Raw genomic sequence first — 25,518 nt, 5'->3', positions numbered from 1 at the left:
AGGGTGTTTCTTAGTAATGGTATGTTCTGTTATTGCTCAAGTTGATGATTTGGTCCAAATGAGACCCTCCCACCCCATGCTGTCAATCTACCCTGAGTCTCCTGTCAATCCTACCTTAGGCCCACCACATGCTTGGAATTCCACTTTGGAAATCCCCTAAAATTTAACATTTGATTAGTCCATGTGACCCAGTTTCTCCCCCTACCTCCCTCATTGGACGATGATTTTGTGAACCCTGCCTTTTACCCTCCCCAGGATATCTCTGATTAGCTGATGCTTTGTACCCTCCCTTTGAACCGCTTCCCTATTTCAGCTGTTGCACGCTCACCTTTTCAGTCTTTTGCCCCCAAGATTCCCCAGAGCAATAAATCCTCTGTTATCCCATGCAAAAAGTCTCCCTCTCACCCTTGTCTCCTCAGAGTGCAGACTGACAGCTAAAAAGCCGTAGAGCAAGTGCTCTAGTCACACCTTGGGTCATCCTGCTCCTGGGGTGTGACCCACTCCTGTCGAGGGCTGAAGTGATAGAGCCAGATAAGCTCCAGCCTATACATTGAAGAGTTCCTTGATTCTCTGAAAGACAAGTAAGAGCAGCCATGAAGGATCTACTGTAGGAAGACATCTGTGTAGTGAAATAGTGGGTTGGCAGTAGGAAGACATGGAAATAAAAGGGAGGCTGAAGTTCAGAAAACCACTGGCTATCATGTTCAGGAGGAAGAGGAAAAAAATGAGGAAAGCAAAGAGAAGTATTTGATAGATATCAAATAAAGCAATCTCACTGATGAATGGTAAAGCTGGAGAGAAGAACAAGGTTAAAATATTCTGCTGAAACAAATGTGTAAGTCAACACAGACACTGAAATCCTTTGTTGGCAAACACAGGAATGGCGAGTATTGGTTATAGTTAGCATATTAAAAGACCAGTGGATGGCAGCATATTTTTACTACCAGAATACAGGGTTGTCATGCCACATGTTTTGGTTGTAGCTCATCTGGTGACTAACACATCATATGTCCCAGGAACAAATCCATGTTTCACTGGTAAGTCAGCACAAGCTGCTCTTTTGTGCTCTTTATGTACAGGTCTTGTTTCTCCAAGACACTGGTGACCACTATTGTAGCTGTCTCACACTGAGTCATCTGGAAGATCAGGAGCATATTCACAAGAACAGGAGTCAGCTGCACACACTCTCTCTATGAGTTTATAAGAATATTTTGGGAATAAAAACTCAAACTGAAGAATCATCTTAGTGAATTACTTCTGATAGTTCAGTATGGTCTCAGTCTCAGGTTTATTGTTCTGCTATGAAGCTGATGATTTCTTCTCAAAAGTTGGGAATAAAGTCTGTCAATCATAGAGAAATTTTTAGAGATATAAAATTACATATGAAGACAAAAACTGTGTACCACTTCAGGTCATTGCATAACACCCATCCAACCCAAATCTGGTGAGCATGAAGTAATTACGGGGAACACTTATTTGCTAATTAGACTTCAAAAAAAACCCCCACATTATTCTTGATTACCATATTTATTGACTCTAAGTGGAAAAAACCCAACAAGTCTTAATGGATTTGACTCATTACCATACATACTGTCTATATTCCCTATTCACATAAATTTCAACTAAGAAAGAGAAATACACATTTTAAAAGAACAGTTTCCGAATTAATTTCATAAACAAACTTACAATAAACTTCTGGAAGTTGGAAGGAAAGCTTTTTCACGAGTTATAGCTCATGTTTTCTGAAGCAAAACATTTGATGTAAAGCACACCTGACATCTGACTTCATACACCTCAGAGGTTTTCTATGTAGTCTTCACTAAAGTGTACTTACTAAATGTTTCACAGTATCAGAGCATGAGTTCCTCCATCAGCTTTCAAACCTGTGAATTAGGTACTCACTGTAAACAAGGCTTCTTTAAAAAGACAGTTCAAATACAAATGAAAGAGAGCATTAGTAGCCAAGTTTCTTTGGGAGATAAATTGCATTTGGTTCTAACTTCCTTAAGAAAGAGCAGCATACAAAAAGCATGGTAATCATTTCTATTATTTGAAGCTCTTCAGTTTTAAGAGCATTTGTGAAAAAAAACCTGATTATAACAAACTGAGATTTGGATAACTAACTTTGAAACAAAGCATTCTTGGTGATAAATGCATTAAGAGGTGAAATAATAATGTTAAGACAAGCTACTGTTTGTCAACTTGTCAGATATGTGTGCTGAAGCTTCCTTTCTAATTACAAGATGTTTAGTACAGCACAACAGGTATTTTAAAACTAATATAGATGTTGGAATGTTTCTTCAATTGTGGTGCACTTCATCTGAGAAGATTACCATGCCAAAATATGAAAAGGAAAGGACAGAAAGCAATGACTTATACACGTTCTAGTTTTTCACTTAGAAATTCTTCCACACTATCTGTATTCCATTTGAGGATGCTCAGTTCTTCTGCAATGTTCCCACTGTCATCCAGCAGCTTTAGTACAGGGTCAGAACCACGCACATACTGGGGGGGAAAGAAGAAAAGTCAGTTACCTTGGTTGGGAAATGCATTCTCCATGCTAACACTGCCCCTGCTTTCAAGTGATTTAAATCACTTCAGACTTCTGACTTAGATTTCATGTCAGAGGGAGGAAAGTGGAGGAAGAAGTCAAATGAAGTGGGTGGGTGTCAGAAACATTTCTTTGTTCTCCTTGGTGCGCCACAGCAGTTAATGCATGTGCAGAGGGGCAATGCCATTGGCCTGGCTTTGAAGGAGGGTATTTACTCCAACTGTTTTAAGTTACTAAAGCTAGATGAATGATTTTTCTTATACAATCAACAACCTTTGTACCATTTTAGAAATTCTGGGACACTTTAACAGGTCAAAGTTTGACTATCAATTTCTAATGCAATCACATTCTTTCTTGCTGTGTTGTATCTGTGCCTACCATGCTTTCCTAGTAACATAATTCTTCAGTGCTTCTCCAACTCACTAAGTCCCAAAATAAGTAATGCAAATAAAAGCTTTTAACAGTATCAGAAAGCTCTGACCATTTAAATATGGCAAGATTTCCCCAGGAATATTCCACTGCTCAACTGAGCTAACCTAGTCAGTTTTACTTAATGAAGCCAGTGGCACCTCTATTGAGTTTTCCAAGTCTTGTGAAATAAAAAGATTCATTTGCACTTTTTTTTTTTTTTTCTGGTAGTACTTGATACCAATTGTAGTCTAGACTGCTCTGATGTTCAATAAACCTACAAAGTAAAAAGAAACAGACATACAGAAGGAGAGAAAGCTTTTGAAAGAAACTGGAGGACACGGAGACATGAATGTGTGAGACAGACAGAGGAAATCTGTTTTACATAGAATCTGCTGCTGAGAAGAAAAATCAGTTATTGCAGCCATGCATAGCTATGAAGTGATTCCAGATGGTGCCATTTGGGGAATAGAGATGGGAGCACAAGATGTGAGAATCAAGATGTGTATCTCTGAAGTACACTTGAAGTTCACATAGGACTTTAAGAGGAAGGTGAAGTCTTAGATTAGATCTTGAAACCAAAGAATTGTTGGAGCTTAAGGCAGTGCAGCTTATGCAACTTTGCATATATGCAAGTTATAAGAAACACCATTCAGTATATGCATTTGTATAAATCTGGATGTCTGAAGTATACAGAGAAAAACCAGCATAATAGAACAGAGAAAAAGAAAAAGCCAAGAATCACTGAATGTATGGAAATGGCAGCTCCATAAGAAAGCTAGGGGAGAACAAAACAGGAGAAAAAGAAACTATGACATAAAGCTTGAGTAAATCCAAGATGTCTATAAAGTAAGAACAGAATATAAACATTCCTCAGATTCTTTTCCCATCTGCTAGAATTAAATTTTTTCTGGGATTAAAACCAACCAAACAAGAATAAAATAAACCAAAACCCCACCACCACCAAAGAATCAGTACCAAACAGTTACTGAGCAGTAAACAAATCAACATTACTAGCAGGAACTTACAATGATTCACACTGGCAATGCAAATATCTGTCCTCTACTAAAGGATTACTCGATCAGCAAATAGGGAACAATCCAAAGGACTGTCTCTACCAAACCCAGTTCTTCTTAACATCACAAACAAAAAGGTTAGGCTACTACTTACCTTGATTTGCAGTCCCCTGAAGAGTTTTGGCTTATCACTCCTGACAAAAGCTACAGTTTGGAGAAAAGAGAAAAAATCAAATTCTTCTCTACTTACATAAAGTAGATCTACTTTAAAATTTACTTTAAGTAGATTTGCTTTCAAATAAGTATTCCCCAAATTATTTTTTTAATTATGCTTTAGGATATATTTAAATGTTACAATCTTAGTACCTTCACAAAATTAATAATACTAAACTTATTACGCCAAAGGAACACCTATTTTTGTTAGCAATCCAAACAAAAATTCTATCTGTTGGATTTTCCTTGAACACTAGTGCAACTGCGTAAGGCAGTTTATCTGCACGCACAGCTGACAGCCTTCAGCAGACTGGCCCATATGCTGCTGCTACGCAAATGTGAGGAAAAGCGTTGGAGCGATCAAAGTCTGGCTGAGGATCAGCTTTGTGAGGGAGGCTGAATGTGACACCCATCTCATCAGCACACTCCACACACGCTGCAGCTCTGCGGGGGACAGGGCGCACAGGAACCTGTGGGCAGAGGTGTTATTCTGGTGAACAAGACGGACAATCTTGTCTTGCAGAGATCTCTGACATTAAGTGTTGAATACCAGTAAGAAAACAAAGCCAGGGAACAGAAAATGAAGCTCATATTTCCTCTTCTCTTGACACTCCTGAAGCTCTATGGGCTGTCAGGCAGCTACGTGCAGAGAAGGCCAGGTGTGAGGTGGGCTGCTGCACCACTCCTCACTTGCAGCACGTGTCAGCAGGTGCTAACAGCAGCACAGGCCCTGTGTCCCTACAGCACAACTCAGACCTTGCATTACCCTTAACTCTGAAAAGACAGTATGAAGTGTTTCAGGACAAAGTGTGAGCATAATCCCCTACTTCCAAGCACTTCACCCTAATGAATGACTGAGTTCTAGAAATAGTTAAAATTTATTTAGAAAGTAACAGTCCTCATTCTTCCTTTTCAAAGTCAGGTTGTGCTAAAAGCTGAATTTAGTATCTATATTGACATTAAGTGGATTCAGGATGCTCCTGTAGTATCTCAGTAGCATGTCCCCAAGGATGAACCCTGTCAGTACAGACTGGCTCCTACAAGAGTGCCAGCTGCACGTTAAAGCTGCTTTTTCAAGGTTAGACAACAATGAATCTCTCACAAATTGCAGTGCATCCAGCTGGTGCATGGAGATGAGTGCAACCTCAGGACTAATGTTTCATACTGCTTGACAAAGTGTAGTGCTTTCCTAGTAATTGCAGAGATATCCCCTGGCATCTTTATACCTATCTTTACATTACTGCAGACAGTTACCTTAACACTCTCTCAGCATGGTTATACAGAGAGGCATTTATTTTCTTCTCTCTTCAACCGAGCTCCCAGTACAGGTAAAAATCATATACTCTGCTTGCTGCACCAACTACTACACAATATAAACAAAGTAAAAAAATACCAAGGGCTCATGGAGTTGCCAGATGTACCAGGCCCCTGAAGAAAATGAGAATTGTCTTTATTCCTTCTACAGGACTATGCACTAATATTATATTGTAAGCCATGTATAACAATTTCAAATAGCACAAAATAACCAGTACTTGCTCACATACTGCAGTTCGATTCTGATTTAAAGTCAAAGATGTATTTTCAACTTTGGTGTTTCCCACGCCCTTGTGATATGTTGTTTTGGCTGTCATCAAAAGTAATGTATAAAAAAGCAGCAAAGACATTTCTTACTCTTTAAGTCCACAGACTATTGAAGTGTTTCTGGAGGAATTTTTCCACATTTTTCTTCACCTTAAATCTAAAGCTGAAATCAGTCTCTAGGGCTTTATATGAAAAGAAGGTTGTAAGAAGTAGTCAGTACAGTGGGTAACTAATTGCAAAATGCTAAGAGAGCATAGTAAAATGGATAAAGTTTCTGAAGCAAATCCAAACTTTGGAACTTGACTAATAAAAAATTGCCTTTGGGAGGGACCTCAGGTTACAGCACTTTAAGCTTGTAACAGGTGTGAGGATTTGTTACTTGAGTGGCAGATAAAAGCTTATTTGGACACGAGAGGCTGTTCTCTGGCTGCAGTGTTGGACTGAGCAAACTCACATAAAGTGGAAACAGCATTAGGTGGAAGAGGAAAGTATTCTATAGGCAGCAGTACACCCTGCTACACTAAAAGTAGCTATTACACACTTGTATCAATGTCAAATGTCTAAATCTTCTGAAAGCTGAAGCACTACAGAACATTTTTCCTGAAATTTCCTGAACAAAATTAGTTTCTGTTATGGCATATTTATTTCTAATGCTGATCACAGTGACTTTCTGCATCACTCACTTGAGTTTGCAATGCAACAAAGAAAAACACTCAATGTACAAATAATTTGTATATTCTGAATTTTGGAAGCTATAATGAGAAACTCAAATACTGACATGCATTAAAAACACAGATTATCCCATCAAACACTTTTTTTTTTTCTTTCCACAAAATCAGTCCTTGAGTTGAATTAGCAGCCTTTGAAATGATGAGGTTAGGAAGTCAGATGCAGCTACAGTGCACATTTAGGGACACATGACTGCCTGCTTATCATGGGATTTGGTGCAAATGCTCCACCTTCACATTGCTCCAACAGTTTCCCCTCTATACCCTGACATCAATATTGCTTCTTATGGTTCTATGTCTAAATGGTACTTGCACATCTATACACCATTATTTAGTAGTTTGGTGTTTAATACTAAATCTTACCCAGGCTATCTCCCCATTTTCTTTTCTCTGTAGCAACTTTAGAAATTACACACCACAGAGAAACAAAGCTTTCTCTAACCTATCCATGGGTGAGCAGGAGAGGCATTTTCCACTGTGACTTGTGTAAGATGAACTCTGAGCTCGGTGCCATGACACCATGTTCTGCTGAATTAAACACCGGACCAGAAGTCAGAGCTGTTCTCCAGACAGCTTTGCAAAATCACTTCACCTTAAGCTCTGACAAACCATGAACAGTACCAAAGCACTTCTGTTGGAAGTGCTCCTGAGGTGTTCCTGAAGAGCAGAAAGGATTGCACCACAATCAACTATGGCTACAAGGCCAGAGAAGTATCAAGTGTGTAAAAGCATTTTAAAGCCTGGCCTCCATTGAATAGTGCTTTTAAAGATCTAAAAGCAGCCTTTACCTATGAACACAGAAGAATGGAGAACTCACTGCTATTGTTATAATGTACATTTGTTTTGATACCAAACACAGAAGTGTAATAAGAAAGTGTGTGAAAACTAGTTTGTGGGAATTAAATCCCTGAGCCCTAAGTGGAGACTGTAGGAATCTAAGAATGACTGTGGCCAAAAGGGCACGTCTGTGTATATCCACACACACACCTGCACTATTCTCTGAGGTGCAGCAGGACACAGCATAAGAGAACTTCCTGATCCAATATGGACATGAAACATCTCCCCAAGCAGAACAAACAGTTGCTCTGAGTTAACTTGAATAAACAGAAAGCAAGTGTAATATTACTTCAGATAAGCTAAAGGGTAGCCTGCTTACTTTGCTACCCTTTAGCTGAATTATTAGACACAAGCTATTTGAAAGTAAGAAATTCTACTGGAGACCCAAGTTTGTGCATAACATTGCACAATTTTATATAATAAAGGCACAAAGGAATCGACTATACAGACTTGACCATTTTGTACCTGAAATGAACTTGAATTAAAAGACATTTTACTGAGGCATTGCCAATTATCAAGTATTAAAGCCGTGAAAAAGAAAAACCAAACCAAAAGGTAGACTAAGAGAGGGACATTTTAGGAAGACAGGAAATTCCAACATTGAATAATGCCACCAATAGCAGAGCATTGCTAAGACAATTGGCAATACTTGCTAGAAATGTGAATATGTAAATCACTGGGCAAGACAAGAGCATTAATGTCTTCCTTCATACATTTGTTTTGGGGACAAATACATGCTCTGCAGTTCTGAAGATGGTATGAGTCTGCTTCAAAAGTTACCATGAAAGCTGAGCAAAAAGACTGAACTACAGCACACAGCAAGCACTTATTTACATTTTAATGGCTATAACTCTGTATCTTTTGGGGACCTCAGTTTGGGATAAAAATTTAAATTTAAGAATTCATATGGCACATCAATAACTACTATTTGTAGTCTCTTAATCAAGTTACAATGCAGCTGTTCGTGATTTTATAAAAAGCACCACATGCTTTCAGAAATGAATCCAAGCCAGAGCTCAAATCAAGCCTGAAGAAAAAACTTCAAAAAATCCAAAAGACAGGGTACTTTTGTACAAGCAGTTGGGCAAGAGACATTTTTGAATCTGCAGGGAAGTATTGTTTTAATTAGTGTGTCATCTGCTCACAAAAGATTATGATAAAGCAATGAATGTCTCTCACTGTAATATACATATTTCTTAGCAAGAGTTTTAGTAATGCTTTTATCCGTGCAAGATTTAAGGTTAATATAATTTTCTAACTTTCTTTTGTCAGTATTTATGAATTACAGATTAAAGTAACTAGGAAATGAGTGATCTTACCTAATACAATACAATTTCATAAGAAATTACATTTTAGTAGCTAAATGAATCCCCTTAACACTTGGAGAACTTGGGTGATATAAAAGGGCTGATTGACTCTGAAGTCAGAGGATTTAATGTAGCTGCACACTGCATGAGTCTGAGGATTAAGGACTTTGTTTCTGGAACAGATTTGCTGGGAACACAACCATTTCTTAACTAAAAGAGTCACACAAGGAAAGGTGAGAATTATTTGATTGCAAAAAAAAAAAGAATGGAGAGAAATATGAAAGGAATGTTCATTGAAAAAAGTCTAATTTGTTTTTTTAAAACAAACTGGAAAGAATGTAGGAGTCTAAACACTGATCTCCTATCTCATGCTGAAAAGAACAAAGCTGCCACTGAAAAGTCAACATAAAACAAATATGCTATATTAATCACTGACCCAACCAACTCATTATTCTATTCCAGAGCCTTAGTTTTATGGATGTCTGCCAAAAACTGTCACTGTGTTACCTGGTATATTAAGATAATGCTTTATCTATGAATCTTCTCACTTAGGTTTTAATATTGTACTTTGATGGAGTGCTTTTAAATGACAAATATTTAAGAACAGTTTTATACAGAACAGTTTCAAAATATATGTAATACAGGGATTAATTTTAGAGTACAGCATTTATAATAGGGCTATTTATTTTTAAGGGAAACTTATCAATAAGACTGTTTCAGTACTGAATTTAAGAGACATACAGAAATATGGTCTGTTACCAGACTTACCACAAGAAACTGTATCTGAAATACCTAATAGACATGCTTGGCCATATTCACAAAAGCCAAATTTAGTACTTTGGTGTGACACTACAAACAATAACATCCAGTTCAAGACTGAGATAATCTTACTGAAGACCAGACTTTTCCATCCTCTTGCTGAGGACTAGATTTTTGTCACCACTTCTCACTCCTCTGCCTTCCTAGTATATACAGATATATTCCATATGTAACGATTCTCACATCTCAGGCACACAGGTGTATTAAGCAACTGTTTATAGCTGAAGCTTATATAACCAGTAATTTTGAAAGAAACTTCAATAGTGAAGGACTGAGCAACCCACAGCTTCTTCTAACTGTGTAACTTTTACAAACCTTTATTAATTGAACTGATTTCAATCTTTAACTATTTAAATATGTGAATCTCGCAAGAAAAAAAATCCAATCGCAACAAAAAAACCAACAGAACAACACTGTTCATCCCTTAGCCAAATAAAACAATCCAGACATAGCCTGAGAAACATCAAAGTCTGTGGGACTAAGCCAAGTGACAAAACAATTTACACAGGTACTTAAAGGTCAAGACTTCACAGTTACATACGTTACACTAATCCATGTAATTCTAATATACACACAATATGCAATTAACAATGCCATTCTGTGTATATTCTGGGGAGAAAAACCAAACACATCTAAACAAACTCTTAGCAAAATCCTCACAGAAGCTATGGAAAAGGATTGAGTTATTTGTGATGAGACATTGTCAGTGACAGACTACACAGTTCAGTGAAGCCTACAAAGACAATGCTTCAAAACCAGCGGAATGACCTTGAGGCAACCTTACGTCCATAGCAAATGTCCAAGTGAAAAGCTGAAATAAAAACACTTCTTGAAAGTAAATGTCTTAAGATGGAGACATTAAATACTGTTTCTGTTAGAAGTTAAAATAAAAGAAAAAATCTGAGTATTCTGAGATTAATACTAGTGTGAAGACAAATACCAGCTGAAAGAATATATTCTACTGCTTTTAAAAAATTCTAAGTATGCTTCTAATACATATCCCATTTTCCAACCTCTTCTAATACCCTAGCTGTAAATTTGTTTAAGATAAGTTTAGAATGAGTAGCTGCACAAATTGGTGATGAAAACACAAAAGAGAAATTTAAGTGCACTACTCAGTCCTTTTTCAATTCTTAATGTACAAAATAATGTCAAAATCAAAACTGTGTCAAAACAGAGATCCTTCTTAAAAAACAATGAAATGTATCCAGCCACTTCAAAAAGTAAGATATATGATTAATGGAATGTAAATATTTGAGGAGGTTTAGATAACCAAGAATTGAAAGAAAAAAAAAAACCTAGTCACAATTTTCATTGGAAAAACCCCAAAATAACCATAGTACTGCTATCCTAAGCTCTTCCCTAATTTATAAGAAAAGTCCAGTTTGAAATTTCTCACAGATTCTTTTCTTGCAACTTCCTACCACCAGACACTGATGGTACTGTGGTACACTACTATATTCCATTCCTGTTACCTGACTGTCATTATCCACTGATAAAACAATTACATGGCAGGATCTGTGAAAATAAAATTGTTCCATAAGTGCACAATATAATTTCATCTATCAATTACTAGAGACCAGTTCTATGAGTCTCAGATCAATGTAACTTTACTGATATAATATACTGAATTTATGGCTACTTGTAATGTACTTAAAAGTACCTTTTGTTCAGCTGTGACAGTATTTCATATTTGAAGGAATACTAGTGGCTTTACTTACCCTGGACTTGAGGGAACCTTCCCAATTTTCATCCACATACTTCTAGGACAGCTCCTGCATAAAGCTGTAATAATAAACAGAAGCTTAATGGCAAAAGTAATTACTAAATTACTAGTTTATTTATAATGTGTTATCTGTTGAACTATTTTTCTCTGAGGAGACAATATGCTACACTGTTGATGCTAATTACAAGTAAGATCCTAGACAGAATCACAGTTCCAGACCTGTCTCTGATTATGAAACAACTGACTGTTCACTTAAAATACATGATAATTTTCATTCATTATACTAAAAATGTAAAAACAAACAAAAAAAAAGATCATTTGAGATATACTGTTGGTGTAAGCAAAATTTCATTTAAAAAAATGCAACTGGACATGTTACAATGGAAATTACAGGTTAGTAACAGGGAAAACTATTTCTTCCTTCCCAAAGATATTAATCATTAATCATTTAATCTCATTAATTTTAGTTTCCACTTTAAACTTAACATGGAGAGTGAAATACTTATAATATAATAAGACAGGGACTTTAAATTTCCTATTTGGGCTATTGGTTGACTTCAGTTCATTGTGTTTACAGAAAGAAGTCAGATCACATTAACAGGCCTTAGGTGAAGTAATATGTACAGGCTGGGCTAACTTTGATACCAATCACTTCTGTCAGCTATGCAAAATACTCAGATTCAGTCTTAAGATACAAGTTAATTTCAATTTTATAAATTATCTAAATTTAAAAACGATTCACCTAATTATCTTGAATACTGTCATATTTTTATGTTATTTTGTGATTCTTTCTGCAAGATGCAAATGATTCTATAGTTTGGTGAATCTTAAATTAACAACAGATTTTCCAGCTACGAAAATAGAACTTCATACTCCAAAGCTAGGCATTTTAATATTACACATAGCATATATACTATATATATATAATACTGCATACCGAATCACACTCTTCTAAGCCTTAAACCCTGCTGCTTATAGATAAGCAGACAGAATTAGCTTAATTTAAAAATTTTTAATTTAATTCATTACCTTTCACAGACAATTTAAACCTCTGCATTCATTTTCTTTTAGACAGTGTTCTCATAACAAATGTGCAAGTCTAAGTATAGAAAAATATAACCTTACTGAAATTACATAAATTCATGTTTCACTTAAAATATGAACCATAAATTAATTAAAACTAACCTTCATGAACCACACTGAAAAAAGCGAACCACACATGCTATGACAGAAATCTCAAAGACAATTTTATTAACATTCCGTCACCTATTGTATGGAGGCATTATGGACAGCCAGAAATACATGTTCATTTCTGAATATTCAAATTCTGATTCAGGGCCAACTCAGTATTTGCTTAAATGCTATGAATTAGAACATAAGAAATACTCTATAATCATTTGCAGGGAAATTTCAACTTCTCTCTTGGCATGAACTAATCAGTAATCATTACCTTCATGGGAAACTGAAAAGAGAATGTTACACTGCATTATCTGTTCAGAACAGCATCTCAGAAATTTGCCTAACTACAGATACATTTTCAACTAAACATTGTATTTAAGATAAAAACCTAAGATTGGACTGTTAAAACCCAGAAATACTATGAAACAATACTCAGGAGATCATAAACACCAGACTTCTGAAAAGCTTTTTCACCACCCAAATCAAGGTTTTAATTTAAAAAGGCAGTGATAAACAACTCAGATACTAGCTTGAATAATTAAAATTCTTCTGGAATTAAAACATGAAGTAATTACAAAGATGGAAGAAACAGGACACATGGAAACATGGAGGGGTTCATAAACTTCACTTACCTTTTCTCTTTGTGGTTAAAAAAAAATTATTTAACAGTTCTATCAGCAATTCTAGATTTAGATATTCCTCTGCACACTCACTAATCCACTGAACATTTATATTGATTTCTCTGATACAGACAGTTATTTATCTGCATTTTTCTATCATGGCAGTATAAAGAAGTAGACAAAGGAATAAATAGTCTTCTATCTAGTAAATTAGCTATTTTATGTATGTCTATCATAAGATAAGCACACTCGAATTTAGGAAAACAGTAAAATGAAGCATTTTTCAATACATATTACTGCAAATTATTCTTAGTCTTTTCCTTTCAAACATGAATTTTTATGGAACAAAATCACTGTAGGAATCTAAAATATGTAAGACATTTTGTAACAACTCACTACTCCCACTTTGTAACTCCTGGCCAATATCTGATAGAAATTTAACAAAGCAAACAGCTCAATCATTGATGTCTAAATTTTGAGCTTATAATTATGCCATAATTGAAACCCAACTGTTCTGGTACAAAAAGGTTTAGATTCATGCTGGGACAAACAGCTGCTTTCTTGATGGCTAGACCAGAAAAAAAGAAGAATCAACTGGCTTCATTTATAACTCTAAACAGAGGTGTCTTTTGCAAAAATCCCAGGTTTATTTGCATCACTTAGCCTACCACAAAAGCCTAGCTGTTAATATCTACCATGTCATTGTGTGCAGAGCAGATGTTCTCCAAATTTCCTTGCGAAGGCAGTCACTGTGTTCAAGTATTAATAAGAATGACACGTATCACTCAGCATGGAGGCACACAAACATTTCGAGTCAGTTCATTACACAATGCTTAACTCATGAGTCAGTTCATTTTAAAGTAATGCTTCACTTGTTTTAGTGCTCAGAAAGTGAGTTTAGTACTAGAAGCAATGAAATAAAGACTTTCTAAAGTATTTCTGGTGTCCAAGTTAACATCCAAAACAAGTGCCAATTCATGAAAGCATCTAAAAAAAGAACTTAGCTTTTTTTACAACATTCTGAGAGCATATTTTCTAAGGTTACATTGACAATATCTGAACTTTTGCCTCTTCCTTTCCAAAGCATCAACTTGAGTTCAGTTTTATTCAAAAGTTTTTGGAAAGCACCTGAAACTCTTGTGACAGTTCACATTGATGCAATCAGGACAGCCTACTCACAAGTGAGAAGAGACAAACCATATTATTGGTCATGTCTGCTTTAATTATGAATGAGAATGCTAATTATAGCAGAATAACACCTTTTTGCATAAGAATTGTGTTAATTAAAAATATGCATTGTAAAAATAAGGAACTTTAACTTACATGAACGAAAACATTTCACCTGCTACTAGAAATAGAATTGACACAATTTCTGCAACACAATTCTAGCAGTACTTCATTTATACATTGATATGGTATTGTTACCAGAGTTACTCATGGTGAAAACTCCAGAAGAAAACTGACATTCCTGCTACATAACCATAAATGTTTACAACCAAACAGGAATTCAGACCAAACTGAACTGCAAAGTGAACAAAAAGAACAAAGATTGCTCCTTGATCGTAATAAAATTATGTTAGATCAAAGGTGACAAAAAAGTTTAATAACATACAGCAAGTTATACCTAATTTTACTTCTATGACACTTAAGCTTTGCATGCTGCTTTCTTCTAACTGTTGACTCAGGGTGACCCTGCCTGACACAGGTTACAAAGTGTCATTCAGGCTGGATTTGTACAGCTGTTTGTAATCAGCTGACAGTACCAGCATGTCTTAAAACGTGAAATTAAACAGGCTGTTAAGGCAGAGCCACAAAAGGGTCAAAAGCTACTTCATGGTACCTGGATTCTCTCCAGTACATGTGTACTGTCCTCTCCTAATACCAAACATTTAAAAAAAAATAGCCAAGGTCTGCGAACAAGCACAAAAGCAAACTAACGACAACAGCTAAACATCTAGAATTTTTACTTGCCTCAGGTACAAGATTACCTTCCATTAAACATTTAGTAACAACTCTCTTTCTAAGGTAAACAGTGTTTTTATAAATTTCACTGCCATTTTAATTTCATATTATGATAAAAGCAGGTCTGCAGAAGACAGCTCCTCATCTCTTATCGACTTCAAAAAATTTCAAGAAAAACATGGATGTAATTATTCTTAATAGCTAAAGTTCCTTGGTATATGCAAAATGGTACTGAAAAATAGGGTGAATTATCTCTTTTATGAAAACATGCAACTTAATTTTTACTGTATTCCATCCACACACAGAGAAATAAAAACAGGTTAACTAATATTTGTTCTTCTGAGAAATTTACAACCAAGAGATTTTGTTGAAAGTTTCTTTAGCTTTTTTTCTAAACTCTTCTAACTAGCAGTTCATTTGTGACTTTTACCAGAAAACTCGTATTCTAAACTAGAAAACTTTAAAGTAATAAACAATGCAATACAAACTATGAAACATTTTCTATGGGAGAGAATGCCCTTATATGGATAGCCCAAGGTTTCCAAAATCACTCTTGTCTTTCCTTTTCCTGGAGGCAGAACATGAGTAAGAATCTGTGGCTTAACAGGGAGCAGTCAGAAAGCCTCACTGCCAGGAACATTATGAATTACTGCTCTGTAACACAGAAAGCCAAAAAAGTCATTGCTACACACACACATCATTCTGAACTGATGTCATCAGTAAATTTAGCAACAAAGCAACTTCTACCACTGACAGCTCATTATCCTGTGAAAGGAGATGCCTAACTCTAATAAGAGTGTGGAAACAGAGTCTAACAGTCAAAAGCCAGTTATGTGAATCAGCACTACTCCTGTGATTAGTGATATGTATTACCAGCAAATTGCTCTGAACAAAGCTGAGCAGGATCTAAGCTCTCATTTATTAGTGTGGAAGGAAATTCCAACTGAGTATAAGGCTGAAAAAAAGTCACAATCATGGTCTTTAAGCACTGAAATAATTTATTAAGGAAGACTGTATAATCTGCATTCTTGGAGATCCTCATTTGAGGTCTGCTTTGAGTAGGAGACTCAAAGGAGACTTTTTATTCTGTACATACAAAATATAATTGTGCATTACTATTACATTCTTCAGGAAATGTATCATCCATCACTGTTTTTGTTGGTGAACGATACCCTCCTTGCAGGCTTCTATAAACATTCCTGCTGTTTAAATCCAGTATCACCAAAAAGTTCCAAACCAACTTCTGCACCTGGCAGCCTATTTTTATTAACTTTGGTCTCTGCAATGTTTGGTGTGAGTTCATGTAAGCAAGAGTTCTGGCCCAAGGGTGAGAAAGAAAATGGAGAAGCTGAGCAACCACCAGCTTCAGCCCTCTGGAGCTGTCGCTTGTATTAGGTGGTATGAATATCCAGTTTGAGTGGAGGTGGGGAGCAGAGTAGAATAGAGAAGGGTGGCAGAGAAGGGGTTCCTATGTACAGGCTCTCACTTGGACATAGTCAGAATTATGCAAGTGAAAGAGTACACATAGGAAGTCAACAGGTCAAGTTTCAATTCTGGTCTATACCATCTGATTCTATATAAGCACCTACTTACCTCTAGAAGTAGAATCACTGAACATTTGTTTTATTCTCCAGTCCATGCTTTTGTTAAAAAATAAAGCATCTTGGAAAGATGCTTTGGAAAGAAAACAGTGAGAACAGATCTTATGAGATATTTATTTGACCTTGCGTGCTTCTTAAATTTTGAGACTTTTACTTTTTGAAGTTTCACTTGTAGAGTCAAATGCCAGTACTTTATCTAGATGGTCAGCATTAATTAGCTAAAGCTATTCCATTGACCAGCACAGATGCACATCAACAACTGAAACTCACATTTAGGAAATTCACATTTATAGTTTTCCTAATTTTTTTTTTTTTTCCTTCACTGATAAGATCAGATAGAGTTCTTCCATGGGTAAGGCTTACCCTATTACAGACAGATAATATATTTTATCTTAGTTTATCTGACAGAGACGAACACTTGGTGAATCTGAGCCAAACAAAAGGCAGTAAATTTCTGTCTTAGGCACTGACTAGTTTGCTGCACCTTCCTTATCTAGGACTACTTCTTGTCAACATTAATTTTCATTGCCAATAACATCATGTACAGAGGGAAGAGAAAGAGTGTACATGGTAAAGTTCTTGAGAAGGACATCCACTGCAGCACACTTTTAGTACAAGGAATGGCTGTGAATAATATTTTGAAGGAATAGTACTGGTAAGAGACTTTCTCAATTAGAGAGAACAGCATCACCTCAGTTCCCCTAACTTCCCTATTAATATAGCCCATTAAATCATTCCTGTATGAACTGTATGGGACATTTAGTTAAAAGCAAACTTTGAAAGGACATCATATGACATATTAGTCTTAATTAGAAAGTCCTGATTATTTACCTGAATGTTAAATAAAATATGCTGTCATTGAATCACACCATTTTTGAAGTCACACTTGCTAGAAAACCAATGAGTTTATACCATTTTTGTGTAACACGTTAGAAATAAGGAATACAGATAGGTAAAAACATAATTTGATTTTCTACAAGTATCCAAGAGACTTTACAGGACACATCAAAAGACAGAAAAAGATGTGGGCTTTGAGAAACAGCTAGAAGAAGTAAACTAAAATTCTAATTAATTTCTGTAAGCATTGATGACTTACTTTACATTTCTGAGATGTCAATGAATTCTAAGTAGTTCTCTGTTTTTAACCATTGAGTTGAAAAGCGGAAGTTCCAATGAGAGTGGAACTATTCATGTTAAGAGCCTCTGGCAGAACAAGAAAGCAGTCAACAGCAATTTGACTGTAGTACTTTAATTAGTGTAATGAAAAGAAAAAAACAAACCTGAAAAATGAATGTAAATTGGGTCACACAGGAGTAGCCTGAAGCATTAAAAGCACTTCAAGTTATTCTACTTCCAGCAATAATTGTGACTTTTGTAAATTCTTTTTTCAGTTTAAAAAGTAAGTCTGAACATGAATGTCACCTCATTCCGCCTTGTAATTTATAAGAGCACATTTAAGAATTCTACACATGTAAAAGGGTGGAGTTTTAAGAAAGCTTTAAATTTGATTTGTTGGTTTTTAATAGAAGAAGCACCTAGTCATTATATCTGGTGTCATGTTTTCTAAGTCACAAAGCACTTTACCTTACAATATGACAAATACTTGACAGTAGAAATTTAAAATGCTAAAGTTCAACACATATTAGCGAGAAAAATGCATTTTTCAAAGCTCCATTTAGCTATATTGATAACTGTTCTGGGTTGTAGCAACCCTGCACAGTGCAACTGTGAAATTTAATGTATTGCAAATTTTATCACAGAGTTGATTTTTAAAATCAATTTGGATTTTGACACGCATATATTGTTGAGATAAATCTAAGATTATGATATACAATTAATGGAATATGCTTATAGCTATGTCTGAAATGGTCACACAGCCTAAGTGAAGCTGCAGATGGAGTGCAGCTATTTTCAGCTACTGCAAAATATGGACAATCTCTCCTGCTACTACAATTTCACGCACAGTTAGCTTCACCTCCATTTCATCCTTCTATGTTTTACACACCAGCAGTACTCTGCATCTGACAGACTGAGGCTTAAAACTTGCAGCTGTCTAAAGCAATACTGTTTAAGCTAGCTTCTGAATTAGTGTGAGACTGCATACAAAATCTCTAGAGGAAGAGAAAATAACCAAAACATTTTTTCATTTAACCCACAGTCCAATTATGAAGTAATTAAAATATTTCACTGAACAGGTGTCAGCAGAAGTTCAGAGCAAGACAAATTTTGTGTAACATGAATATCTCACAGCTATTTTCCACAATGTCAATTCACAAACTACTGGACCAATAACAAGAGTAGGATTAATAAATACACTTCTTTCAAGGCTATGAAACAGTTCAAATCTGTAAACATCTCATTTGAGGCTGCACTAATACTATGCAGCATGAAATATTTTTCGGCCTGAGGGTATTTCTCAGATCATTTGTGAAAAGCAGCAATTATGTAAAAATTCTCAGATAGATGTGCTATTACCTTTAATTTTAAATTCTCGTTTAGAACTCAGGTGCAAGTCATGCAATAAACTAACTCTTGCTTTCCCCATTTCTAGTATTTGCCACGTAACTGTGAAGAGAGTAAAATTAAAATCCTGAAGCATGTCCTGGAACTCCAGTAGCTGGCAAGTCTGTTTGTAGCACAGACAACCAACATGCTGTGCCACCTCCTGGGAAGCAATACCTGCTCAGGCAACGAGTGAGCTATCTCATGTACTGGGACTGTGGTTCAGAGAAGAATGATTCCTGTACTTGGAGGATGTTCAAGTACGGAGTCACAGCTTTAGCAAAATCCGGAGCACCACAGCTCTGGAGCTCAGCAACATGCCAGGCTGCTAATCAGAAAGTGAAACATCTTACATTGAGATGCAGGTTTTCAGAGTAAGATGAAAAATTCTACAAGCAAGAAGGTAGGAAAAAAAGTAACCTTTAAGAACTTTCAACATTCATTCACTCTTTAATATCAAATTTTCATTTGAAAGAAGATTTCTATGGTTACAGGGGAAAAAACAAACCAACAAGGAAAAGGAAAAATTGTAGCAAAAGGCAGCATTCAGTTTCCATAGTCTGCATACCTAGCATGAAAATTCTTGTTTAGCAAGAAGCTACTAAAAATGTTATTGTAATTTTTTATGTTATAGTAAAATCTTAAGCTCAAATACAGATACGTGTTACAATCAGCACTATATTAATACATAAGTCAATTCATATTTGATGATTCCGAATATAATCTTTTAAGATAATATTGACTGTCTCTAAATACTAATTTTCCACTGGCTAGTCTTCAAGAGAAGTCACTGGGTATGAGTTTAAAAAAAAAAAAAAAAAGTAAAACCTCCAATCAATCACAAAATCTGAAATATATATTTCTAAGCAGTAGTAACAGTATAAAAATTTTTCACTTTCTGATACAGCACTCATAAGAAAATTAGAAAGGATGCTATAATAAATCATATAATCATAATGTTAGAACAATCCAGTATTTATATTAATGTACACAATATGGAAAGCCTGCATTCAAACTCAGATATGAAAACATATTAAAATACCATCATAATCGCTCCTATAATTTAAGCTGATGCTCACCGTATTAGCTCCAAATCTCAAGTGACATTTGTATTACATTTCTTCAGAAATGTCACAGAAATAAGAAAAGATAAATTAATAATCAAAATCTACATTGTTCACATTTACCACAAAGCCCAAGCAAAAAATTAAACTGGGTAAACCAACACAAATAGATTAAAAAACCTAACAACTTATATCATACAATTTCTTGCTTCCTGAAGGAAAGGAAATCTGGTCTACTATGAAGGAATTTGTCAAAAAACTTTAAGACCCTATCCAGCTCTGTGCTACTTATTTTACTACATTGATCATAAAATAGAGACGTTTTCAGATTAGTAATATTTACAGTGTGAAGTCCTGACCACAAAATGGCATTTCCTTATCCTTACACAGAAAGTGTAATTATCCACACAATGAAATCTATGTCTGATTCAGGAAATTCAGAAGAGTATCTATTAATTTAATTTCTGTTATTTGAGCTAACTTTTATTAATGCAATGTTTACAGTACAAACTAAGTTACATCCTTAAGTACGTTACTGATAAATTGTTAAGACGTTTCTCTCAGAGGTTACATTGACAGAAATGCACTGTAACTCCTCTAGCTTATTTTCTCATCAAATGACAACAGAAATTGTCCTGCTCCATAAGTTCTTGTGCTACATCTTGTGCACAGAGGCAAAACTCTAAGAATATTACCTGAGCAAATTAAAGCATCCTCTCCTTACACAAGGACAGGAAGCTTTGCTGCTGCTTCCAGCACAACTGTTACTGAGCATGTTGGAGACGCTTTCTATTCTGCCACTCCCTGACAGTACATTTCATTAAGACTTTATTCTGAAACTTCAGGTTTTGTGTATGCGTATGTATAGATATGTGCATATTTTTATATATATGTATACACATTAAAAATAACTGGAGCTTTCCCCAAGACAAACTCTCCTTTATAAGGTTTCTGTATCTAGCAAAGAAAAAGCCTTACATTTCAAGTCCAATGAGGATTGTATTGAAATACTACTTCATTAATACATAAAATTTACAACTTAAAGTTTGTCAGTATTACGAAACTACTAATTATTAATTCTCTGCCAATCTCAAACATATGCGTCTTGATACTTAATATATTGTACCTAGCACTATAATTACTGGTTTTATTAAAATTGAAAGGCAGACTTTCCTTTTTAAATATTAGGCTGAATTTAACTGACAGGAAAAACCTGCTAGATTTCCTCATTAATTTCATTATGTCAGTTATTTCATTATCTCCTAGCCATTAAAAATAATTTCAGCACCTCTCATCCTTGAAACCTCTACTATTTTGGTGATTGATTTGTCTTCACTATATTCTTGAACTTTTAAATTCCCGCATATTAGAAAACATGTATTCTTTTCAAGAACTCTAAAAATTCTTCATTGATAACATACCTTAAGGAACACAGATATTTATTTACTACAGATAAAGGAAAGGTTTTGCCTTAAACTAATCGAAGCACAGTATGAGCTCTGAGAGAGATAATTCCCAAAATATCCAGCTGCTGTCACTGCTGCAGGATGGAGTTGAGCAGTCCTGCTCCTATCAGGTTTGTGCCACACCAGGAACTGACCTGGAGGCTGCACCAGCCTTTTGTTGCCCAGGACTGAACTGAGCTATCCTGGCCACTATGCTATGGGTCAGTGAACAAGCAAGTGCTGTCATCAAGCACCACTCTCCTCATCCTCTTCTTCTGCCCTCTTCCAATCCCATGTATCTTCCTTTTAAAAGAAGCTGGATATAGTTCCCACCTATGGTCACGTCATACCAGAGAAGGGCTGCCAAAGAACCAAAGATTCCTTGTTGGTACAGGGACATTGTTTTACAGCAGTATGGCAACACTGCAAATCTAGACCCTGTAGATGTATATTGGGCTATGAATAAATGCTGCATGTTCCTCTTGAAATGATAATCCAGATTCTCATATATTTTTTTAATGAAAAGTTTCATAAACATGACATGTTAAATTATTCCACAAGGAATCTGGTCTAAAACTCACCTTTCTAGTTTCCAGCTGAGCTTCTTCTTGGCAGCACTCCCTGCAGAATGGATCCAACTGATTCAGACTGAACTGCCCAAGAAGGTTGCAGGAACTGCACAGCAAGTTACTGGAGAAGCCCAGCTCCCTGCAAGCTTCGGATGACAGCTGTGCTCCATAAACACTTACCTGGAAGTCAATACAATGTTACACTTTAGTATCTTTTTTATTTTTTTTAAAGATAAGTTTAAATGCTATAAAGATTAGAAAGAACAAGTAAGTCTCTTGTGATTGTTTTACAGTAATGCCTAAATAGTCAGCCCAGGGGTTCAAAACACCACCCTGTTGAGAAGAAGGATCTTAAACTAACAGAGAATTGGAGACACTCATAATATGTACATTTCAAGGTATCAGATCTGCCAAAATTAATTTAGATACATTTCTGATACCCTACTGCTTTCCTATTGCTAACTTCAAGTTAAGAAGAAAACCCAAAGGTAATGACTCAACTGAACGTGTAAACACGTGTTTACAACCTTTTCAAAGCCTCTTCTTTGTAAAGAATTTCAGTAAGTTTCAGATCACTAAAAACACTCATGGAAAGTAATGTAACAGCTAAGCTCAGGAAAAACAGGACCAGAAAGTGATGAAATTAACCAAACTGCTCAACAAGACATACAGGTAGGATTTTAATTTCATGTTAGCATTAATGTTAGAGGAAAATTGCATATACTGTAAGTGGAAGTGCAGACAAAAACCTGCAATTCTGATTTATCAGCAATACTTTATAACAGGCAATTCAATTATATGGCTTCTATGTAAAACGCCAGTTCTGCTTTTTATGGGCAGCAAAAGTAACACAACCAATGACAATACTTAAATGATATTTGGGTTTTATTCTCATAGAATCTCTAAGGTTGGGAAAGACCTCTAAGATCATTACTGAGTCCAATCATTAACCCAGCACCACAGTGTTCAGCCACAAACCCACATCCAAACCACAAACCCAAGTGCCACATCCACATGTCTTTTGAACACTTCCAGTGATTCCACCATTTCCCTGGGCAGCCCATTCCAGTCCCTGACCACCTTTTCAGTGAATTATTCCTAATATCCTACCTAAACCTTCCCTTGTGCAACCTGAGGCACGCTTTTCTCATCCCATCACTTGCTACCTAGGACAAGAGGCCAACCCTCACCAGTCTATACCCTCCTTTCCAGGCAGTTGTAGAGACTGGTAAATTCCCCCTGAACCTCCTTTTCTCCTGGATGAGCTCCCCCAGCTGCTCCTCACAGAACCTGTGCTCCAGACCCTTCCCCAGCTCCACTGTCCTTCTCTGGGCTCAATGTCTTTCTTGTAGCAAATCCACATTCCCACTTTTCTACATATGGATTTCTCACACCTTAGCTTTAAACTTTCCCTCCTAGCTGCTTGATTTGGAGGGGAAGAAGTGAGAGAGGGAATTAAGAATGGAGAGAAAGAAGGCAGCTTTCCCAAATGTTTTTCAGTCTGGGTAAAAGACCCCAGGCAAAACTTACTACATCCAAAGCACCAACACTACAATCAGCACCACTGAGTGCTGAGGCGAGTGACAGGGCACCAGCAAACTCAGCTGGATGATAACAGCCAAGAATCAGAAGAATTATACTGGGCCAAACAGAAAAGTACAGAAGAAAAAGTAAGTTTGTCATTCAGCAGAACAGACTTCTCCTCACATTCACATGCCATCTAATCCATGCAGCACAGCCAAGTAAGATAGAGGCAAACCCCATTTCCTCTGCTGAAGTGGCCAACCTACTGCTGAAGGAAAGACATGCCCCTTATGTGACAGTTAAAAATATTATGGATTGAGAATTAGTAGAAAATATATTAGGTACCTCATTATTCTATTTCTCTGTATCTGCTAAAAAAATAATACACAAAAACAGAGAAGTATAATACACAAAAAAAGCTATTCTGAAATCACTATTCTGTCTGCCAGAAAGCTATTTTCCTTCTTCCTCCAGGACACTGTATAACAGGTAAGCAAAAATGAAACCCTGTTCTACTGGAATATTTTTTTTTTTTAAGGATTTTACTAAGGTATTTAGTTTTCAAAGTATTTAGTATCTATCCTTCTCAAGTATTTATCTTTTCTGAGTGATACTGGCAATAAAAAATACAACAATGACACAGTAGTATAAAAAGCCCCTAAGGAGCATTCCAAACACAGCTGAAGCTACATCTTAATTACTGCTCACTTATTAAATTAATGATGGTAGTAACTAGAACAATTTTCTTGCATCTTGCTGTTTGCCATCCACCCCTTTGATGCTTTACTGTCAGCTTTTAAATCTGCTCCCCTTGGAGCAATAACAGGGCTACTGGCATTGGCACTTTGCTTCCAGCAGCCTCTCTCCTCACACCTTTGCCCAACAGACCCCTAAATCATCTGCGAAAGTAAGGCCAATACTCTCCTGAGAATGTTTTTTGGGTTGTGTCTATGTGAGAAAGAACCAGCCAAAACACTAACAGTGTATGAAAGCAAGTAAAGGCTCCATCACATGACAATTCCTCACTCAAGTGGTTTTGGTTACATAGCAAGCTCAAAAAAACTTGAGAGTAAAACTACACAGAGGTGAAGAAAAAAAGAAATAGAAGTCTCTCTCCCTAATATTTTTACTCTATTTTTAGTTATTATTATTTTCCTGAAACAATAAATATTCTAAACGTCGTAAATGTCTCTGACTGGGACTGGAAAAACCCTTCACACTTCAGAAAAGTAAATTTCCATCAGAACAAGATGATTTTAGACACTTAGCAAGTGATGCAGCACAATTCATCAGCATTTTCTCCTTCAAAGCTTTGGCTCCAAGTACGCGTTGCACTGTTGCTTTGTTTTCACACACAAAAAAATACTGAATTAAAAAAAAAAAAAAAGCAGCACCAATACAAACTGTTTTAGAAACAAGACAGAAGCAGAGACCAGTCTCCGACATGGAAAGCAAGAGGCGGACACGGCCGCAGGAGCGGGAGGAGGCGCCCGCGCCTCCCGCCCCGGGACACGTCTCACGCCGCCTCCCCCGCCCTCACAGCCGCTCTTTCTCTGAGGAACTGCGGCCGCGCTCAGCCGCGAACGCGCCGGATCCGGCTCTCACCGCCTGCAGCCCCAGGAGCCAGCAGAGCCAGCGCCGCCCCAGCGCCCCCAGCTCGGCCGCCACCGCCATCTTGGTGCCGGAACGCCCCTGCCAGCGCCGCGGGGGCCGCGCAAGGACCTCTCCCACCGCGGGTGACCGACACACCGCCTGATGCGGGAGAGGTAGCCTTGCTCCCAGCCCCGGCACCACGAGCTAACCCAGAATATCTTCTGGAATTGTAGAGCAAAGATATTTCTGTCTGTTGTGAGCAGCGCTTTGCAG

General features: G+C 36.6%; 1 protein-coding gene across 1 annotated transcript; it reads right to left on the bottom strand.

Annotated features, from left to right (window-relative positions):
* Nucleotides 1–1,508: 1,508 nt before the first annotated feature.
* SELENOF (selenoprotein F) lies at nt 1,509–25,518 on the bottom strand. Its single transcript, XM_058843002.1, has 5 exons — nt 25,258–25,518; nt 22,141–22,308; nt 11,182–11,245; nt 4,130–4,179; nt 1,509–2,505 (listed from the first exon to the last, which is right to left on the bottom strand). The coding sequence occupies exons 1-5, from the start codon at nt 25,324–25,326 to the stop codon at nt 2,374–2,376; spliced, it is 483 nt and encodes a 160-aa protein (XP_058698985.1). The 5' UTR covers nt 25,327–25,518; the 3' UTR covers nt 1,509–2,373.

The sequence above is a fragment of the Poecile atricapillus genome, chromosome 7 (genome assembly GCF_030490865.1).
Source record: "Poecile atricapillus isolate bPoeAtr1 chromosome 7, bPoeAtr1.hap1, whole genome shotgun sequence".
Taxonomy (NCBI): Eukaryota; Metazoa; Chordata; class Aves; order Passeriformes; family Paridae; genus Poecile; species Poecile atricapillus.
The sequence above is the reverse complement of the archived record's forward strand: the minus strand, read 5'-3'. Positions and strand labels throughout refer to the sequence as shown.